Source organism: Ranitomeya variabilis, chromosome 2 (genome assembly GCF_051348905.1).
Source record: "Ranitomeya variabilis isolate aRanVar5 chromosome 2, aRanVar5.hap1, whole genome shotgun sequence".
NCBI lineage: Eukaryota > Metazoa > Chordata > Amphibia > Anura > Dendrobatidae > Ranitomeya > Ranitomeya variabilis.
This window is the reverse complement of record NC_135233.1, coordinates 831,957,844-831,980,846: the sequence shown is the minus strand read 5'-3', so window position 1 is coordinate 831,980,846 and position 23,003 is coordinate 831,957,844. Positions and strand designations below refer to the sequence as shown.

The following is a 23,003-nucleotide window of genomic DNA, read 5'->3' as shown; positions in this document are numbered from 1 at the left end:
CTTTCAAGTTTTGGGTCTCAAAGCTGGATACATGGCCAGAGCTAAGCCAGTATGCATTGGAGGTGCTGTCTTGCCCTGCGGCCAGTGTATTATCGGAACGTGTCTTTAGTGCTGCAGGTGGTGTACTAACTGACCGTCGCATGCGACTATCCTCCGATAACGTTGACCGGCTTACTTTCCTGAAAATGAACAAGGCCTGGATCTCGCAGGAATTTGCCACTCCTCCTCCTGATTAAATAATTAGGTCACTGTATACGTTATCCAGGTCTCCTGTTGTGTTCATCTTTCTACCACCTGAACTTAAATTCCTGGGCTCCAACACCACCAGTTGAGGCTCAGAAGTGCCGTCTGCACAGTCAAAACATACGACCCAGTGTTATTGGGTTTCAGTAACGTCAGCTGATCCCCAGCTGTGTAGCCGGCAATGTGTCATGCGACCGCCACGCTGACACAACAACTGAAATGTAAGGGAATCTGTCCCCCCCCCCCAAGGCGTTTGTTACTGAAAGAGCCACCTTGTGCAGCAGTAATGCTGCACAAGGAAAAGGTAGCTATTTTGGTTTAGCTCCTTGCACACGCAGAACTTAACACTTATAAAATGTGTCCACTGATACCGTAAAACCGTCCCGGAGGTGGGACTTTCCTTCGTAATATGACGCAGCACAGCCGTCATTCCTACCCCCCCGGCGCCGCGCCCCGGCTCCTCAGCGTTGTTTGATTCCGTCCCGGAGCCTGCGCTGTTATGTTATCCCGTGGCCAGGCACACTTAGCGCTGCCCGTCTTCTGGCATCATTTGGTGTCAGGATGGCTGCGCCTGTGCGGCCGCGCTGGCCGAGAGCCCGCCTCGCAGTGTCTTCTGATTTAATCCCACTGGGGGCCTGGGATCCATGGACATGCGCATTGCATATCTGAACCTCCACCTCTCACTCATCTCCCTATGGCTTCTTCAGACTGTTCGGTGTCAGCTGGTCCCTAATAGCATGCCACGGTCGTGACACCGCACAGTCTTAAGAAGCCGTAGGGAGGGGAGTGAGAGGCGAGGATATGCACTGCGCATGGCCATGGATCCCAGGCCCCCAGTGGGATAAAATCAGAAGACACTGCGAGGCGGGCTCTCGGCCAGCGCGGCCGCACAGGCGCAGCCAGCCTGACACCAAATGATGTCAGAAGATGGGCAGCGCTAACTGTGCCTGGCCAAGGGATAACTTAACAGCGCAGGCTCCGGGACGGAATCAAACAACGCTGAGGAGCCGGGGCGCGGCGCCGGGGGGGTAGGAATGACGGCTGTGCTGCGTCATATTACGAAGGAAAGTCCCACCTCCGGGACGGTTTCACGGTTTCAGGGGACACATTTTATAAGTGTTTAGTTCTGTGTTTGCAAGGAGCGTGATGAAAAGAGCCACCTTTTCCTTTTGCATCTTTTGTGCTGCACAAGCTGGCTCTTTCAGCTACAAACGCCTTGGGGGGGGGTTAAAGGTTCCCTTTCGACTTTCTCAGGCTTCGGCCTACATTGTGTTCCTCTGCTTTTCCACCTGTCCCTGGGCTCCAACACCGCCAGTTGCCGTCCAGAAGTGCTGTACGCACAGTCAACAGTCCCTCCTCTGTTATTGGGGTTCAGTAACGTCAGCTGTTCCCCTGCTGTGTGTGTGGCAATCCCTCCTACCTCCTCCTACCTCCTCCTCCTCCACCTGTCCCTGGGCTCCAACACCGCCAGTTGCCGTCCAGAAGTGCTGTCCGCACAGTCCCAACAGTCGCTCCTCTGTTATTGGGGTTCAGTAACGTCAGCTGTTCCCCTGCTGTGTGTGTGGCAATCCCTCCTACCTCCTCCTACCTCCTCCTCCTCCACCTGTCCCTGGGCTCCAACACCGCCAGTTGCCGTCCAGAAGTGCTGTCCGCACAGTCCCAACAGTCGCTCCTCTGTTATTGGGGTTCAGTAACGTCAGCTGTTCCCCAGCTGTGTGTGTGGCAATCCCTCCTACCTCCTCCTACCTACTCCTCCTCCACCTGTCCCTGGGCTCCAACACCGCCAGTTGCCGTCCAGAAGTGCTGTCCGCACAGTCCCAACAGTCGCTCCTCTGTTATTGGGGTTCAGTAACATCAGCTGTTCCCCAGCTGTGTGTGTGGCAATCCCTCCTACCTCCTCCTACCTCCTCCTCCTCCACCTGTCCCTGGGCTCCAACACCGCCAGTTGCCGTCCAGAAGTGCTGTCCGCACAGTCCCAACAGTCGCTCCTCTGTTATTGGGGTTCAGTAACGTCAGCTGTTCCCCTGCTGTGTGTGTGGCAATCCCTCCTACCTCCTCCTACCTCCTCCTCCTCCACCTGTCCCTGGGCTCCAACACCGCCAGTTGCCGTCCAGAAGTGCTGTACGCACAGTCAACAGTCCCTCCTCTGTTATTGGGGTTCAGTAACATCAGCTGTTCCCCAGCTGTGTGTGTGGCAATCCCTCCTACCTCCTCCTACCTCCTCCTCCTCCACCTGTCCCTGGGCTCCAACACCGCCAGTTGCCGTCCAGAAGTGCTGTACGCACAGTCAACAGTCCCTCCTCTGTTATTGGGGTTCAGTAACGTCAGCTGTTCCCCAGCTGTGTGTGTGGCAATCCCTCCTACCTCCTCCTACCTCCTCCTCCTCCACCTGTCCCTGGGCTCCAACACCGCCAGTTGCCGTCCAGAAGTGCTGTACGCACAGTCAACAGTCCCTCCTCTGTTATTGGGGTTTAGTAACGTCAGCTGTTCCCCAGCTGTGTGTGTGGCAATCCCTCCTACCTCCTCCTACCTCCTCCTCCTCCACCTGTCCCTGGGCTCCAACACCGCCAGTTGCCGTCCAGAAGTGCTGTCCGCACAGTCCCAACAGTCGCTCCTCTGTTATTGGGGTTCAGTAACGTCAGCTGTTCCCCAGCTGTGTGTGTGGCAATCCCTCCTACCTCCTCCTACCTCCTCCTCCTCCACCTGTCCCTGGGCTCCAACACCGCCAGTTGCCGTCCAGAAGTGCTGTACGCACAGTCAACAGTCCCTCCTCTGTTATTGGGGTTCAGTAACGTCAGCTGTTCCCCAGCTGTGTGTGTGGCAATCCCTCCTACCTCCTCCTACCTCCTCCTCCTCCACCTGTCCCTGGGCTCCAACACCGCCAGTTGCCGTCCAGAAGTGCTGTACGCACAGTCAACAGTCCCTCCTCTGTTATTGGGGTTCAGTAACGTCAGCTGTTCCCCAGCTGTGTGTGTGGCAATCCCTCCTACCTCCTCCTACCTCCTCCTCCTCCACCTGTCCCTGGGCTCCAACACCGCCAGTTGCCGTCCAGAAGTGCTGTCCGCACAGTCCCAACAGTCGCTCCTCTGTTATTGGGGTTCAGTAACGTCAGCTGTTCCCCTGCTGTGTGTGTGGCAATCCCTCCTACCTCCTCCTACCTCCTCCTCCTCCACCTGTCCCTGGGCTCCAACACCGCCAGTTGCCGTCCAGAAGTGCTGTCCGCACAGTCCCAACAGTCGCTCCTCTGTTATTGGGGTTCAGTAACGTAAGCTGTTCCCCAGCTGTGTGTGTGGCAATCCCTCCTACCTCCTCCTACCTCCTCCTCCTCCACCTGTCCCTGGGCTCCAACACCGCCAGTTGCCATCCAGAAGTGCTGTCCGCACAGAGCCAAACACCTCGCCAATGTGTTAGTGGGGTTCAGCACCGCCAGCTGTTCCCCTGCTGTGCAGCCGGCAACGTGTACTGCGACCGCCACGCAGGCACAACAAGTTAAATTTAAGGGAACCTGTCCCCCCCCCAGGCGTTTGTTACTGAAGGAGCCACCTTGTGCAGCAGTAATGATGCAAAGGGAAAAAGTGCCTCTTTTCGTGGTGCTCCTTGCACATGCTGATCCTAACACTTATGAAAAGTGTCCCCTCCTACCGTGATACCGTCCGGTTGGTGGAACTTTCCTTTGTGATGTGACGCAGCACAGCCGTCATTCTTACCCCCTTGGCGCCGTGCGCCGCCTCCTCAGCGTTGTTTGAATCAGTCCCGGAGCCTGCGCTGTTAGGTTAGCCCTTGGCCATGCACACATTTTGCGCTGCCCGTCTTCTGACATCATTTGGTGTCAGGCTGGCTGCGCCTGTGCGGCCGCGCTGGCCGAGAGCCCGCCTCGTACTGTCTTCTGATTTAATCCCACTGGGGGCCAGAGATCCATGGACATGCGCAGTGCATATCTGAACCTCCACCTCTCACTCATCTCCCTACGGCTTATTCAAACTGTGCGGTGTCAGCTGGTCCCTAATAGCATGCCACGGCCGTGACACCGCACAGTCAGAAGATGCCGTAGGGAGATGAGTGAGAGGTGGAGGTTCAGATATGCACTGCGCATGTCCATGGATCTCAGGCCCCCAGTGGAATTAAATCAGAAGACAGTACGAGGCGGGCTCTCGGCCAGCGCGGCCGCACAGGCGCAGCCAGCCTGACACCAAATGATGTCAGAAGACGGGCAGCGCAAAATGTGTGCATGGCCAAGGGCTAACCTAACAGCGCAGGCTCCGGGACTGATTCAAACAACGCTGAGGAGGCGGCGCACGGCGCCAAGGGGGTAAGAATGACGGCTGTGCTGCGTCACATCACAAAGGAAAGTTCCACCTACCGGACGGTATCACGGTAGGAGGGGACACTTTTTATAAGTGTTAGGTTCAGCATGTGCAAGGACCATAATTAAAAGAGCTAAGTTTACCTTTTCCAGCATTAGTGCTGTACACGATGGCTCTTTCAGCTACAAACGCCTGGGGGGGGTTAAAGTTTCCCTTTCAACTTGCTCCAGTGCAGGCTTCGGCCTACACTCTGCTCCCTCTCCTCCTCCTGCTGACCCTGGGCTCTAACACCGCCAGTTGGGGCCCAGATGTGCTAGCTGCACAGAGCCAAACACCAGCCAATGTGTCAGTGGGGTTCAGCACCGCCAGCTGTTCCCCTGCTGTGCAGCCGGCAACGTGTCCTGCAACAGCCACGCAGGCACAACAGACCCAAAGCTGCCGCCAGTGCAGGCTTCGGCCTACACTCTGCTCCATCTCCTCCTCCTGCTGACCCCGGGCTCTAACACCGCCAGTTGGGGCCCGGTACTGCTAGCTGCACAGAGAAAAACACCAGCCAATGTGTCAGTGGGGTTCAGCACCGCCAGCTGTTCCCCTGCTGTGCAGCCGGCATCGTGTCCTGCAAAAGCCACGCAGACACTTGCTCTTGTACCTTCTGCTCCCCATCCTGGTTCCAGTACTGTCAGCTGGTTCCGGGCAGAGCCTTTGGCTTAGGTGCCTCCCTCTGGGTATCCGAGTTCCACCAACGTCAGGTGGTCCTTGGTAGTGCTTTCAGGCACGGGTACCTCCTGCTTAGTAACCGGGTTCCAGTAACGTCAGCTGGTCTTCGGTAGTTCCATTGGCTCTTGGACCTTCGGCTACCCATCCGGATTCCAGCACCGTCAGCTGGTTCTCGGCAGTGTCTTTTGCTCTTGTACCTTCTGCTCCCCATCCTGGTTCCAGTACCGTCAGCTGGTTCCGGGCAGAGCCTTTGGCTTAGGTGCCTCCCTCTGGGTATCCGAGTTCCACCAACGTCAGGTGGTCCTTGGTAGTGCTTTCAGGCACGGGTACCTCCTGCTTAGTAACCGGGTTCCAGTAACGTCAGCTGGTCCTCGGTAGTTCCATTGGCTCTTGGACCTTCGGGTAGCCATCCGAGTTCCAGTTCCATCAGCTGGTTCTCGGCATTTTCTCAGCCTTCTTGTACCTTCTGCTACATTTCCAAGTTCAAGAGACTAAACACGATGACCCGGAAGACCACCCCTAAGATGACGACGACACCAGAGACGACAACCACCGTGATGACGACGACCCTGGAGACGATGACCCCGAAGACCACCCCGATGACGATGACCCCGGAGACGACGACCCTGAAGACCACCCCGATGACGACGACCCCGGAGACGACGACCCTGGAGACGACGACGACCTGGAAGACCGAGAAGCAGAAGAACAAGAGGCTGCAGAACAAAGAGCAGAAGAACATTAAGCATAACACTAAATATCAGAGCAAAAAATATTATCTAAATTATAAGCAGAAGAAGACTAAGCAGTGTATGGGGGTGAGTCCGTTCCTCCTCGTGGTGCCCCTGGATAAAGCCTGATGCTGCAGGCCAAACTGAACGCGGACAAATGTAACTCTTTTGTGACAGGCAGAACGGAAGGTGTAATCTTCAAACTTTTATAGATAACAACTACGGGAATGCCTGTCACAAATAAGAATATGATGAAGAAGTAGAATATGATGAAGATAATAGTAAAATAAAAAGAATATGAACAATGTAACCAAAAAAATAATAGGTAGAAGATGAAGAAGAAGATGAATAAGGTGAAGAAGTTGATGTCAAAGAAGCTGATGATGAGGATAATGAAGAGGAAAGTGTGGGAGAAGTAAAAAAGAAGGTGAAGGGCGTGGAAGTAGTGAAACATCAATATCTGACAAAATAAAAAAAAAATTAACATAGTCAAAATCTTTCTACCGCCGAACGTCATAAAAAAAAAAAAACCTGCTATTCTATTACATTGGGCTAAACCTCTGTGCCTTTAATGTCTCCGCCATGTCCCCCAATTAGTGTTGAGCGATACCGTCCGATACTTGAAAGTATCGGTATCGGAAAGTATCGGCCGATACCGGCAAAATATCGGATCCAATCCGATACCGATACCCGATACCAATACAAGTCAATGGGACTCAGGTATCGGACGGTATTCCTGATGGTTCCCAGGGTCTGAAGGAGAGGAAACTCTCCTTCAGGCCCTGGGAACCATATAAATGTGTAAAATAAAGAATTAAAATAAAAAATATCGCTATACTCACCTGTCCGACGCAGCCGGGACCTCGGCGATTGTAAGCGGCAGCGTTGTTTCTTTAAAATTCGCGCTTTTACTTGCTTACGTGAATTCCCGGCTTCTGATTGGTCAGGGCGGCCATGTTGCCGGGACTCGGACCAATCACAGCAAGCCGTGACGAAATTACGTCACGGCTTGCTGTGATTGGTCCGCGTCCCGGCAATATGGCGCCGTGACCAATCACAAGCCGTGACGTCACGGGAGGCTGGACACGCGCGCTTTTCAAAATAAGCGCGTGTCCAGCCTCCCGTGACGTCACGGCTTGTGATTGGTTAATGGCGGCCATGTTCCTGGGACGCGGACCAATCACAGCAAGCCGTGACGTAATTTCGTCACGGCTTGCTGTGATTGGTCCGCATCCCGGCAATATGGCGCCGTGACCAATCACAAGCCGTGACGTCACGGGAGGCTGGACACGCGCGCTTTTCAAAATAAGCGCGTGTCCAGCCTCCCGTGACGTCACGGCTTGTGATTGGTTAATGGCGGCCATGTTGCCGGGACGCGGACCAATCACAGCAAGCCGTGACGTAATTTCGTCACGGCTTGCTGTGATTGGTCCGCGTCCCGGCAACATGGCCGCCCTGACCAATCAGAAGCCGGGAATTCACGTAAGCAAGTAAAAGCGCGAATTTTAAACAAACAACGCTGCCGGTTCCTTCGCTGAGGTCCCGGCTGCGTCGGAGAGGTGAGTATAGCGATTTTTTTTATTTTAATTCTTTCTTTTACACCTTTTTACATTAATGTTGTTTCGATACCGATATCCGATATTACAAAAATATCGGATCTCGGTATCGGAAATTCCGATACAGCAAGTATCGGCCGATACCCGATACTTGCAGCATCGGAATGCTCAACACTACCCCCAATACATCCTACATTATTCTTAGTTGTTTTCCTTCATGTAGAATGAACCTACAAGTTTATAAAGGGTTTATTTTAATTCCGATATTTTCGTCCCATTGACTTGCATTGGGATCGGGTATCGGTATCGGATTAGATCCGATATTTTTACGGTATCGGCCGATACTTTCCGATACCGATACTTTCCGATATCGGAAAGTATCGCTCAACACTAATGATGACATATTCAATATGACAACCTAATTTTATCAAATTCTGTGTCATACCTGTGAGTTCAAAATGCTCACTACACCCTTGAATAAAATACTTGTGGGGTGTGTTTTCCAAAATGGGGTCACTTGTGGGGCGTTTCCACTATTTCTGCACATTAGAGGCTCTCTAGACGTGACATAGCATTCAATAATTATTCCAGCAAATTTTACAATCAAAAAGTCAAATGGCGCTCCTTACTTTCCAAGCCCTGCCTTGCGCCCAAGCAGTATATTTAAACCACAAATTTTGAATCGGCGTATTTAGAAAAAATTGCACAACAAATTTTTGGGGTCTATTTTCTCCTGTTGCTCTTGTGAAAATACAAAGGTTTGGGTCTAAAGTAAAGTAGGAAGGGTAAATAAACTTCTTGAATGTGGTTTTGAGCACTTTGTGTGAAGTTTTTGGAATGGTGTAATGTTTGGATACTTTCTGTCATATAGATCCCTCAAAGTCCCTTCAAATGTGATGTGGTCCCTAAAAAGAATGGTTTTGTAAATTTTGCTAAAAAAAATGAGAAATCGCTGGTCAATTTTTAACACTTCAAACTTCCTAACAAAAAATGTAAATGTTTTCAATGTTGTACTGATATAAACATATACAGTTAAGTCCATATATATTTGGACAGAGACATTTTTCTAATTTTGGTTATAGACATTACTACAATGAATTTTAAACAAAACAATTCAGATGCAGTTGAAGTTCAGACTTTCAGCTTTCATTTGAGGGTATCCACATTAAAATTGGATGAAGGGTTTAGGAGTTTCAGCTCCTTAACATGTGCCACCCTGTTTTTAAAGGGACCAAAAGTAATTGGACAGATTAAATAATTTTAAATAAAATGTTCATTTCTAGTAATTGGTTGAAAACCCTTTGTTGGCAATGACTGCCTGAAGTCTTGAACTCATGGACATCACCAGATGCTGTGTTTCCTCCTTTTTGATGCTTTGCCAGGCCCTCACTGCGCTGGTTTTCAGTTGCTGTTTGTTTGTGGGCCTTTCTGTCTGAAGTTTAGTCTTTAACAAGTAAAATGCATGCTCATTTGGGTTGAGATCAGGTGACTGACTTGGCCATTCAAGAATATTCCACTTCTTTGCTTTAATAAACTCCTAGGTTGCTTTGGCTTTATGTTTTGGGTCATTGTCCATCTGTAGTATGAATCGACAACCTATCAGTTTTGCTGCATTTGGCTGGATCTGAGCACACAGTATGGCTCTGAATACCTCAGAATTCATTCGGCTGCTTCTGGCCTGTGTAACATCATCAATAAATACTAGTGACCCAGTGCCACTGGCAGCCATGCATGACCAAGCCATCACACTGCCTCCGCCGTGTTTTACAGATGAGGTGGTATGCTTTGGATCATGAGCTGTACCACACCTTCAACATACTTTTCTCTTTCCATCACTCTGGTAGAGGTTGATCTTGGTTTCTTCTGTCCAAAGACTGTTCTACCAGAACTGTGCTGGCTTTTTTTAGATGTTTTTAGCAAAGTCCAGTCTAGCCTTTTTCTTCTTGATGCTTATGAGTGGCTTGCACCGTGCATTGAACCCTCTGTATTTAATTTCATGCAGTCTTCTCTTTAAGGTAGATTTGGATATTGATACGCCTACCTCCTGGAGAGTGTTGTTCACTTGGTTGGCTGTTGTGAAGGGGTTTCTCTTCACCATGGAGATTATTCTGCGATCATCCACCACTGTTGTCTTCCGTGGGCGCAAAGGTCTTTTTGCATTGATGAGTTCACCAGTGTTTTCTTTCTTTCTCAGGATGTACCAAACTGTAGATTTTGCCACTCCTAACATTGTAGCAATTTCTCGGATGGATTTTTTCTGTTTTTGCAGCTTAAGGATGGCTGGCTTCACCTGCATGGAGAGCTCCTTTGACCGCATGTTAACTTCACAGCAAAACCTTCCAAATGCAAGCACCACACCTCAAATCAACTCCAGGCCTTTTATCTGCTTAATTGAGAATGACATAATGAAGGGATTGCCCACACCTGTCCATGAAATAGCCTTGGAGTCAATTGTCCAATTAATTTTGGTCCCTTTAAAAACAGGGTGGTACATGTTAAGGAGCTGAAACTCCTAAACCCTTCATCCAATTTTAATGTGGATACCCTCAAATGAAAGCTGAAAGTCTGAACTTCAACTGCATCTGAATTGATTTGTTTAAAATTCATTGTGGTAATGTCTATAACCAAAATTAGAAAAATGTTGTCTCTGTCCAAATATATATGGACTTAACTGTATATCATATATAGACATATGGGGAATTTTATTTATTAACTATTTTGTGCGACATAACTCTCTGAATAAGGGAATAAGAATTAAAAGTTTGAAAACTGTGAAATTTTCACCAAATTTCCGTTTTTTCACAAATAAACGCAAATCAGTTATAAGAATTTTTTTCCATTAACAGTCTCAGAATCAGTGGGATAGGTTGAAGCATTCCAGAGTTATAACCTCACAAAGTGACACTGGTCAGAATTGTAAAATTTGGCTTGGTCATTAAGGTCAAACTTGGCTCAGTTACTAAGGGGTTAAAAATGATTTGTTGATGTACTGGTATTTTTCTGGTTCCAAATACAACAGTACTTTGTGTTCCATAACTGTCATGTCGGATGCTGTTCACACTAGGGCGTCCGACAGACAGCGGTAATTCCTCATTCGTCCACTATATGCTCAGTGGCGCCGGCTAGATTGATCCAGATTGTCCGGGGTTAATCTGGCTGGTACTCGGGTTGGAGGCTTAGTCATGCCCATTGCCTTTAAATAGTTTTGCTGGGCTTTGGGCGTCGCCGATTATAGCTTGTGTCTTGTGCCTGGTGATCTCGGTCTGGAGTGGTGGTCTAGGAGAGAAAATATCGTATCTGGTGGTGTATTATCCTTTGTTATATTTCTCCTTCCTATATTTGTATTGTTTTGCCCTGTGTGTCTGCGGCATGGTGCGTTTTTTAGTTTTCCCTGTCTGTGCTTTCTGTAGGGGTTGGTGAGAGGTCTTATCACTGGGTGGTGTTTGGAGTTTTCAGCTTAGTACTGAAACAGGACTCAGGGTCAGGCCTGGTGGCCCAGACATGCACACCTTCAGTGTAAACTCTGGGAGAGGGACAGACAGGGTTTCCCTAGTTTGAGGGTATTACAGGGGCCTGGGTAATCAGCTGTAGTCTACCCAGTACCCCGTGACATTATAATCGGCCATATTTTTTGTATTCCATGGATCCCATGACTTCCATAACCTGCCAGTTGGAGGCGCGGTCCCTGCAGGTCACTGAGCTGAAGGGGACAGTTCAGCAACAGGGTCTAGTAGTATCTAATGTGCAAGCTGAATCTGCAGGCAGAGTTGTTGAGCCAAAGTTTCCTTTACCTGAAAGGTTTGCTGGGGAACGCAGTAAATTTGTTACTTTTCGTGAATCTTGTAAACTATATTTTTATATGGGCCCAATCTCCTCAGGTAATGAGGCTCAGCATGTGGGCCTGGTGTTGTCATTACTGAACGGGGATCCTCAAGCATGGGCGGTTTCTTTACCATCTGATTCTGCTGCATATAACTCAGTGGAGAGTTTTTTTTCTGCTCTTGGACTCATTTATGAGGATCCTGACAGAATGGGTCTAGCAGAATCCAAAATTTGCGCTATCCGCCAGGGGGAGCGTATGGCGGAGGATTACTGTTCTGAATTTCGCCGCTGGGCGGTAGATACACAGTGGAATGATTCCGCGCTGCGGAGTCAGTTTGTTCGTGGGGTTTCAGGAAAGGTTAAAAAAGCCCTTCTGATGTACGAGACTCCTGCTTCTCTAGAATCCGCTATGAGTCTTGTTATCCGCATTGATCACCGTCTGCGTCAGGGGGTGCAAGAGACGCCGCCTATGGGAGAGAGCGTAGGTACACATGAGGTTGCTGCAGGTGAGCCAACGGAGCCTATGCAAATCGCAGGGGTGTCACATGTGAAGCATCGTGCCCCTTTGCTCAGGAAGCAGAGAGCCTGCTTTTGCTGTGGTAAAACTGGTCATTATGTTAATACTTGTCCTCTGCTATCTAAGAAAAGCACAATGGCGGAAAAACTACTAAGCTCAGAGGGTGTGGAGGAGGCCAATCTGAACTTATGCATATCCTCCATTGTGGTTTCTCAATGCATGCTCCCTGCCAAAGTTATAGTCGCTGGCAGAGAGCTGCCAATCACTGTGTTTGTGGATAGTGGTTCTGCCACTAATCTTATTGATGAGGTGTTTGCGCGCACAGCCGGTTTCAGGATTGAAAAACTGCCTCATCCTATCCGGGTGGTCACCATCAATGCCACTCCTCTCCCACAGGGGGAAATTACTGAGTTTGTGGCTGAGGTTAAACTCCACATTGGGGTCCTACATTCGGAGCAAGTTACATGTAGGGTGCTCAGTAATCTGCCTGCACAAATGGTTCTGGGTTTTCCATGGTTGGCTATGCACAACCCGGTGATTGACTGGAAAACCCAGGACATCATCCAGTGGAGCGGATTCTGCCAGGAGAATTGCCTGGCCACGTGTGTCCGCTGTGACTCCTAGTATTCCTGAGTCTCTGCTGGATTTCGCAGATTTGTTTTCTGAGAAGGGATGTTCAGAATTGCCACCACATCGTCCCTATGACTGCACTATTAGGTTAAAACCAGGGGCCAAATTGCCAAAAGCTAGGATGTTTAACATCTCTGGTCCTGAGAGGCAAGCCTTAAAAGACTACATCGCTGAGAGTCTGAGCAAAGGGCACATCAGGCATTCTACCTTGCCTGTGGCAGCAGGGTTCTTCTTCGTTAAGAAGAAAGATGGCAGTTTACACCCGTGTCTGGATTTCAGAGAGTTAAACCAGATTATGGTTCGTGACCCATACCCTATGCCGCTGATACCCGATCTGTTCAATCAGATGGCTGGTGCTAGGTGGTTCTCTAAGCTTGACCTCAGGGGGCACACAACCTCATAAGTGTCCGTCAAGGGGATGAGTGGAAAACGGCTTTTAATACTCCTGAGGGTCATTTTGAAAATCTGGTGATGCCATTTGGTTTGACAAACGTGCCTGCTATATTTCAACATTTCATAAACGATGTGTTCTCTCATGTCCTGGGAAAATTCGTTATTGTGTACCTTGATGACATTCTCATCTATTCATGCGACCATGATACTCATTTAGAGCATGTTAGGCAGGTGTTACAGCTACTCAGAGAGAATAAGCTCTATGCTAAATTGGAGAAATGTGTCCGCTTCTGGGTTTAAAATGGACGCCGCTAAGGTGCAAGCGGTGCTGCGTTGGGAATGGCCTGATAACCTAAAAGCGCTCCAGAGGTTCCTTGGGTTTTCTAACTATTATAGAAAGTTTATCAAAAACTTTTCTACCATTGCTAAACCGCTCACTGACATGACAAAAAAGGTACCGATTTCTCCGCCTGGTCTGAGCCTGCTGTGCGCGCATTCGAGTTTCTGAAGAACGGTTTTGCTTCAGCTCCCATTCTGGTGCAACCGGATGTATCGAAACCATTTACCATGGAAGTCGATGCGTCTGAGGTTGGAGTGGGGGCGGTGCTGTCTCAAGGCTCATCCTTGAGCGAGTTGCGTCCATGCGCCTATTTCTCCAAGAAACTGTCGCCCGCCGAACGTAACTACGATATCGGCAACAGGGAGTTGTTGGCTATCAAGTTGGCTTTTGAGGAATGGCAACGCTTTTTGGAGGGGTCGGTTCACCAGGTTACTGTTATTACCGACCATAAGAATTTGCTTTATTTGGAATCAGCCAAGCGTCTGTCCCCCAGGCAGGCTCGCTGGGCATTGTTTTTCATGCGGTTCAACTTTTTTGTTACTTACCGACCTGGGTCTAAGAACACTAAGGCGGATGCTTTGTCCAAGTGTTTTCCGGGGGGAGAACCTTGGGAAGAACCGGTACCCATCCTCAAAAAAGGTGTAGTGGTCTCGGCTCTCACAACAGAGGTTGAGGCTGAGATTGCCGAGGCTCAGGAGGAAGTACCACCAGAACTTCCCATTAACAAATCATTTGTACCACTCCATCTTCACCTAAAGATATTGGCAGAGCATCATGATGCTGTCCTGGCTGGTCACCCAGGGGTTAGGTGTACTTTGGAGTTGGTGTCGCATCGGTTTTGGTGGCCCAAAATCCGACAGGACGTGGTCTCATTCGTGTCAGCAGGCACCACGTGCGCTAGGGCTAGAATGCCCCGCTCCCGTCCTGCTGGCACACTACTTCCTCTTGAGGTACCCAGTAGGCCATGGACTGAGATCTCCATGGATTTTATCATGGACTTGCCCTCCTCAGCTGGGAACACGGTCATCTTGGTGATTGTTGATCGGTTCTCAAAAATGTCGCACTTTGTGTCTTTGCCTTCGTTGCCTAACGCTAAGACTCTGGCTCAGGTATTTGTGCAGGAGGTGGTCAGACTTCACGGGGTCCCATCTGACATCGTATCTGATAGGGTTACTCAGTTTGTGGCAAAATTTTGGAAAGCATTTTGCTCACGGCTGGGGATCAAGTTGTCGCATTCTTCGGCATTTCATCCTCAGTCAAATGGTCAGACCGAGTGTATGAACCAAAATTTGGAGCAGTACTTACGCTGTTTTGTTTCTGACAACCAGGAGGAGTGGTCGACGTTCCTTCCTTTGGCTGAGTTTGCCATAAATAATCACCGCCAGGAATCTTCTGGTGAGTCTCCGTTCTTTTGTGTTTACGGGCACCATACTCAATTTTGTACTTTGAGTCAGGGGGGCTCTTTCGGTGTCCCGGAGGAGGACCTGTCTTCCGTCTGGAGGAAAGTGAAACAGCGCCTGTTAAGCGTGGGTGCAAGGTACAAACGTGTGGCTGACAGTAGATGTGTGCCAGGTCCGGACCTGAGTGTGGGTGACTGGGTGTGGTTGTCCACAAAAAACATAAGACTCAAAATACCATCCCTTAAATTGGGTCCTAGGTTTATTGGTCCATTTAGGGTCGCCGCCATCTTTAACACGGTTGCCTACTGATTGGAGCTCCCTACGGTATATAAGATTCACAACGTGTTCCACAGATCGTTATTAAAAAAGGTGGTAGGTTCTGTGGACACTGCGCCGATGCCTCCTCCAGTCTTGGTGGATGGCAGTTTAGAGTTTGAAGTCTCCAAGGTGGTTGACTCTCGAGTGGTGCACCGCACGTTACAGTACCTGGTGCACTGGCATGGTTATGGGCCGGAGGAGAGGTCTTGGGTACCAGCCTCGGATATACATGCGGACCGGCTGGTAAGTATGTTTCACCGCCGCTATCCAGACAAGCCGGGTCCTATAAGTCGTGAGGGCCCTGGGGTCCCTCGTAGAAGGCGGGGTACTGTCATGTCGGACGCTGTTCACACTAGGGCATCTGACAGACAGCGGTAATTCCTCATTCATCCACTATATGCTCAGTGGCGCCGGCTAGATTGACCCAGATTGTCCGGGGTTAATCGGGCTGGTACTCGGGTTGGAGGCTTAGTCATGCCCATTGCCTTTAAATAGTTTTGCTGGGCTTTGGGTGTCGCCGATTATAGCTTGTGTCTTGTGCCTGGTGATCTCGGTCTGGAGTGGTGGTCTAGGAGAGGAAATATTGTATCTGGTGGTGTATTATCCTTCGTTATATTTCTCCTTCCTATATTTGTATTGTTTTGCCCTGTGCACATTATAGTGTTTTCCTGTGTGTCTGCGGCGTGGTGCATTTTTTTAGTTTTCCCTGTCTGTGCTTTCTATAGGGGTTGGTGAGAGGTCTTATCACTGGGTGGCAGGTGGAGGTTTCAGCTTAGTACTGAAACAGGACTCAGGGTCAGGCCTGGCGGCCCAGACATGCACACCTTCAGTGTAAACTCTGGGAGAGGGACAGACAGGGTTTCCCTAGTTTGAGGGATATTGCAGGGGCCCGGTTAATCAGCTGTAGTCTACCCAGTACCCCCGTGACAATAACTGTTATGACCCCAATGGCAGAGGGTCTCAAAAGTACATACCAAGTCTGCAAACACAAAAAACCAGCTCATAGGGCAGTGGTAACTGGGCTGACCATATATCTAATCCTAGCACCACAAATAGCAGCAGCCGGGGAACATGCCTACGTTGGTTCTAGACGTCTCGCGCCAGCCGGAGAACTAACTAACCCTAGAAGGGAAAAGATAGACCTTTCTTGCCTCCAGAGAAAAGACCCCAAAAGTTGGATGCAAGCCCCCAACAAATAATAACGGTGAGGTAAGGAGAAAAGACAAACGTAAGAATGAACTAGATATTTAGCAAAGAGAGGCCCACTGACTAATAGCAGAATATAGTAAGATGACTTATATGGTCAGCAAAAACCCTATCAAAATTTCCACGCTGGATATTCAAGAACCCCCGAACCGTCTAACGGCCCGGGGGGAGAACACCAGCCCCCTAGAGCTTCCAGCAAAATCAGGAATCACATTTAGTACAAGCTGGACAAAAAATTAGAGCAAAGCAAATAACCAAAAAACAAGGAAGCAGGACTTAGCTTAATTTTGCAAGATCCAAGACCAGCAGACAGGAGCAAACAGAAAGGAACTGATTACAACGATGCCAGGCACTGGACTGAGAAACCAGGAAGTTTATATAGCAACACCCCTGGACTAACGACCCAGGTGGGTGCCAAACTGAGGAAAGACAATCCCAGAGTCATATCACTAGTGACCACAAGAGGGAGCCAAAAAAGTCTAATTCACAACAAATAACCTGACAAGTCAGGACTGTTTTAGCACCATGGAAGTTCTTAATAAATTAATAGGCAGGTAGTCTTTAAGTTGATCAGTTTATTAGTGTATTCTAAAATGAGTATTTCTTATATAAAAACATAAATTACACTAAGGTATATAATGTTGAGCAAAGTCAAACCCTCCTTCATACAGAGGAGGAAGAAACACGTAAAGTTAAACTTATTTGTAATAATCAACTTAACAATTGTCCCACATATTGTCCCACTGTAAATCTTGAATTAAGAAATATGTAAAAGTACATAAAACATATATATGAACATATTCAAATGTAATTACCAGAAAAGCTACCAAGTCGTGGAGAGGTCATATCTGAGCCATCATAAATCTCAAGGGAATCCCAGTTATGTTCTGTGGCAAAACTCAGAACTTGTATCTGTCAAAAGTAGATATGATAAAACTTGTTACATAACATGTACTTCATGTCATTGTTAACGATCATCAAGATGATGATTAATACTGGATTGTTATTGGAAATAAAAAAAGATTTGATGTCTTTTAGTACTACTGATTAGTGATGAGCGAATATACTCGTTACTCGAGATTTCCCGAGCACGCTCGGGTGTCCTCCGAGTATTTTTTAGTGCTTGGAGATTTAGTTTTCTTTGCCGCAGCTGGATGATTTACATCTGTTAGCCAGCTTGATCACATGTGGGGATTCCCTAGCAACCATGCAACCCCCACATGTACTCAGGCTGGCTAATAGCTGTAAATCATTCAGCTGCGGCGATGAAAACTAAATCTCTGAGCACTAAAAAATACTTGGAGGACACCCGAGCATGCTCGGGAAATCTTGAGTAACGAGTATATTCGCTCATCACTACTGCTGATCTTAAGAATTCCCATAAATTCTTCATTGTCCTCTTAAAGTTGTTCCTAGGTATGTTATGTGTAATGCCCATGTCCCCTTAGTACTTGGCTCTAAAATGTAACTGGTCTGATTTCATGTGAGTAGCAATTTTACAGCCATAGTGATCATCCTTTGTAAAGGCCGCTTGATGGCCATATTAAAAAATTTCAATCATATCAGAAATTTTCCTGATAAAGGATATGATTTTACTTCTAATCAGAATGCGATAAGAACAATTGTTCTTCGGTCAATTTTTTTTTTACAAAATATACTTACCTGAATTCCTGAACCTTCTGTCACTATAATTTTCCAAACACAATTCAAGCTATTGCCGTAAGTCTCTGGAAAACCAGGAGATAATATTGTTCCCCTTCTTTCTGTAAAATTTCCACTGCATGGGACTGTAAATAAAAAAAAACACTCACTTAGCTTGAAGTGTTTTTTAGGTATAAAAAATAGCACTAGGCAGCATATGCTGCTGAAAAGAAATGAAAAGAAATATACTACACAAGAGTATACTAGCTATGCTCCATTTTTCACCTCTTGCTAACATGCACATCCAAAAAGTTACACAAAGGGGATAGAATGGGAAACAGAGCATAATATTTAGAGTAAGTACATTGAAAAGAGAAAATGCTTTTGGAAATAACATCAGTTTTATACACAGCACAATTGGAAACCTCTTTAAGGATATTTAGCTTAGTTTGTAAGGATTGTGGTCAATGACAATTCTGTGCACAATAAATTGCAAATACAAATTTTTTGCAAGACTTTGAAATGTGCAAATCACTGAGATACAGTGTTGAAGCCTGTAAAGTGGGAAGTAAGAATCATAGAGCATGGCATTGAATAACTCTAGATTATTGAAAAACATCAGTTATATTGTAATGTTTCAATGCAGAAAAGTGTCAATAAATATTACTAACTTTCCAAACATAAGTAACTACTAACATTTGTGTCAGAAGTATTGTAAAGAGGTCTGAAAAACAAGAATAACATTGATAAATCTTCATCAATTTCATTCCTATGATCTTAGTAATGTAGCTTAAAGGTCCAATACATATTAGATTAAAGTTGTCAGTGAATCTGTCTACACCAGGTCTGAGCTTATCGTTATGTGTGGGAGCACTCACAGAAAGGATTAGATTCAGAGAGTATAAACAAGATTTTTATTTCACCAATGCATTTTGGTACCTTAATGGTGCCTTTCTCAAGGTAAAGCTCAAGGTGAAAACATTTGTTTTTTTTACCATGAAAAAGGCGTCTGGACCGTGCAGAAATGTGTTGGTAAATAAGTAACCTTGTTTATACTCATAGGATCTCATCCTTTCCATGAACCCAGCCCACACATTGTGCTATGCTCTGCTTTGCCAAATTGCTATCTGGTAGATACTCTTCTCCAGTCACAAGGCTGCAGCTTCGAAACATCTGGCTTCTAAAGGTGCTGTGCTCTAAAACAACCCCTACATGTGAGCATTACCCACATCCCAATCTTGCTCCTTACAATACTGCCCTATTTGGGTGCATTTTTCCCATCCAGATCTTCCCTTTAATTCAACAGGGCGAGTCAATCATCAAATGTATATGGAAACCTCTCAACTTTCCCCCAACACAAGATGTCAGAGGAGAGAAAGTTTAGTCTGCATGAATTGGAAGTTCCTACAGAGTAGCCATTGCCGTAGGATAAAACCAGGATGGTAGGAGGAAGCTACTGCAGGGAAATCTAAAGTAGTAAAATCTTTTTCACTTCTATTTAGTCACAAAGGGAAACTTTTATTAAAGAAAAATAGAAGTGGTAAAAGTCCAATTTTTACTTTTATCACAGATTATTTTATTAATATTTACTGTCACTAGTGACTTTATTTAGATACATGAATTACACGGTTATAATAAGTCTCACCATATTACCAATTCTTTCCTGCTGCATTCAAAGGTTTGAATATTGATACCACAAACTTCTCAAGTCTTTGCTTTTTGTTTTCCCTGAGGCCCCATTACTGGCACATGGGACATAATAATAATAAAAAATCAATAAAGACTCATCTGCCTTTATTAATATGTGTCTGCTGAATACTCCAGATAAGACAGTCATTTCAAAGGTGATTTTCATTATGAAAAGAAAACATTGACATTCTTATTTGAGGCAGCTTCGTTACATTATCTATTTAATAGCGCAGAATAAAAGGCTTGCAGTCTAGAGTACATTGAATTGATTTGTACATTATCTGAAGATTTATACAGTCAAAGTTTAATATACAGTACTCACTCTTGTGCTTATCCTGTTCCTACCAATCTGTGCTACCCAGAGATCATTTTATCATACAATATTACTTATGCAGATTTTTCACACTGTAATAGACAATGATTATAACGTGCTGTGAAAATCATGCTATCCAAAGCTAATTAATATACTCCAGTATATTGGTTGCACATATATTTTATGACAAAAAAAATAATTTACCCAAACAACTTGGTACTGTATCATTCCATTGTGCTAATGCATTGGGTATTCTCTGACAACGAATAGCTTTTGATCCATGAAGTAAATATCCAGGGTTGCATTCGAATCGAACAACAGATCCTGCAGAAAAGTCAGAACCAATTCTTCTGCCGTATCTGGGCTCAGGAACAGAACTACACTGAGTATCACTTGTACGAGGGACAGCTGCAAATCACAAAATTTGGCACCAAGTTATATAAACAATATAAGAAAATACAGAGTGATGTGATCAATATCTGATACCTATAATATGAAGTTACTTTTCAAAGAAAATCCAGAATATGGAAAATAGCTATTGCTGTTATAGCGTTAGCTTATCACTTGGACACTTCAAAGCTAATCACCCATAATATATAGATGACTGTTAGTTTAAAATGTCTGTAAAACGCACCAAATTTATCCTACAGAATGATATATATTTTGATAAATTTGGCAAGTCTTCTGTTAGTCTAGTTTTAAGCTAAGCTTAAAGGGAATCTGTCAGTAGTATCAACATTGCTAAGCCATCTACATGGGTATAGAACATTGTATGAGATGATATTTTGTTATCTGAAATTCAGTCTTATTCCAAAAAAATCCACTTTTTTCAGAATATGTAAATGAGCTGTTAATATCTATTAGCCGGTCAGTGATCAGAATGAGAATCTGTCTCCTGAGTTCATTTTAAATGAAAGCAGGAGTTAACAGTGTGAGACATGTAATGACTGAGAGTCTGCTCTTCTGATCTACATTTCTCACACTAGCAATGTCCTTCTTTAATAATAAGCTTTAGAGGCAGAATAACAGTGAGATCTGTGTACAGCCCATAGATATTATTTGCTTATTTACATATTAAGAAAAATGCTGATTATTTTGAAATATTACTTACATGTGCATATAGATAGCTTACAAGGGTTAATCCTATTGACAGTGATAATTAAAGACAAGATTAATAAATCTTCACTTGCTGAAATGCAGATTTTATTTCTAACAATTAATCACAAATTTGCCGAAATTAAAAAAATCTAAAATATTTAAAACTCATGCAAAAGTGGCATTTCTCATCTTGAATCTGTACACAACATATCATACGATACTTGGACTGAGATGTTAAACAAACATTAAAAATATATATATCTCTGACAGATGACTCAATGTATGTCATTCATTGGTCTCATAGGCTCCCGGAGTTTGAAAAAAGGCACATCCCAAAAATAAAAGTAATATTCTTGAAAATGCTGTAAAGCTAAATATTTGATATACAAAAAATACCAATTGCATACAGATTCAAACCAATGTACCACAATAGAAAAAAACAGTTTAGGTTCAAATCATGAGACAATAAATTCCAATATAAGTAAATGTACTGAAAAAAGCTCCTATGACCACAATGACCACAAGAGAAATGTAATGAAAGGGGGCAGCACGATGGCTCAGTGGTTAGCATTGCAGCGCTGGAGTCCTGGGTTCAAATCCCACCAAGGACAACATCTGCAAGGAGTTTGTATGTTCTCCACATGTTTGCGTGGGTTTCCTCTGGGTACTCTGGTTTCCTCCCACATTCCAAAGACATACTGATAGGGAATTTAGATTGTGATCCCCAATGGGGACAGCAATGATAATATGTGCAAACTATAAAGCGCTGCGGAATAAGTTAGCGCTATATAAAGATTATTGTTATTGTATAAAAAATACAAGTTAAATAAATATCAGTTCAGGGAAATGAGGTAAAGGATTTCATAGATAAAAAAAAATCCTGTGAGGGACAAGGCAATCCCCATGCATAACGTTTTGGCTTCTTAAAGTGGTGGAATCAATATACAGCTCTGGCAAAAATTAAGAGACCACCACATCAAAACCCTTTTATGGACAGCCCAATCTCCAGACCTGAACCCCATTGAAAACCTCTTGAATGTAATCAAGAGGATGATGGAAAAAAAAAAACTATAAAGAGAAAAACCAGACAAAATGAAAATTTTGCAGTGGTCTCTTAATTTTTGCCCGAGCTGTAGGTGCATCAGTGTTTTATAGCTTTAAACTTAAATAATAAAATGTAACTTAATAACCAAAAACATGGGAAAAAGGAATACCCTTTAATGTATAATATAATATAAAGTCTCATAAATCCCACCCCTTGCTCCCAGTCTTTCTAGTAGTTGACACTCCATAGTTAATCCATTGATGGAAATGGTTCAAATGTGCATGAATTATGACAGTGAAAAAGACTGTGTGCAGGTGCAAGGATGATAAAAAAAATAGAAACACTATACATGCAAAAAAGTAACAGATTAGAGTATTAGCTGTGACCATGGGATGCACTGGTACATGGACAGCTAAATTACCAAAGGTAACAGACCAAAGTGGCATCTGTGGAATGCATCAGAGTACTGAGTGAAATGAACACAACAATCCAAGGTATGCAAAGTATATAATGTGTTGTGACAGAGTCACTGGTGAAGTGATGGAGGGGAGTTACGTGTCATTGCGCATGATGGTGTCAGTGATGTAAAACCAGAACACTATGTGTTGGGGCAGTTATATAAACTTATATGGTGGGCTGGTTTTAGTGGACCTCCATGGGGTGGGTGGGAGGAGGTGCACATATTTCCACCTGCTGTGTCCTTACAGGATTTGCGTGATGTCAGGGTCTTGTGATCAGTCACATGATGGAGTGTCACAAGGTCTGGGCTTAAATGGCTGACTGCCAAAGCTTCCAGTGTTCAGGAGGTGCCTGGAGAGCACTCCAGGAAAGTGTGTGCTAATCTGAACTGTGGACATTACTGCCTGTTAGCAGGCTGATCTCCATTAGGAAAAGGACTGTGTTTCTTTTTGCCTCTTTATTTTACTGTTTTGCCCAGAGGGGCATGTTTACTTTCCAAGGCTTGGTTTATGCTGTCTTTAATAAACCAATAACATTCAGAAATAAGAGTCCTCAGTGGTTGATATCTTTTAATGGCTAAC

General features: G+C 45.6%; 1 protein-coding gene across 2 annotated transcripts in view; it reads right to left on the bottom strand.

The window, feature by feature from the left end:
• CSMD1 (CUB and Sushi multiple domains 1) overlaps window positions 1–23,003 on the bottom strand; it is a 2,858,343-nt gene that overhangs the window by 454,757 nt on the left and 2,380,583 nt on the right. For both annotated transcript variants that reach the window (XM_077290057.1, XM_077290056.1), the window contains exons 34-36: window positions 20,025–20,228; window positions 17,840–17,964; window positions 16,993–17,089 (exon numbers count right to left, since the gene is read on the bottom strand). In XM_077290057.1, coding sequence (XP_077146172.1) covers window positions 16,993–17,089; window positions 17,840–17,964; window positions 20,025–20,228 — 426 coding nt within the window. The remainder of the gene's footprint in view (window positions 1–16,992; window positions 17,090–17,839; window positions 17,965–20,024; window positions 20,229–23,003) is intronic.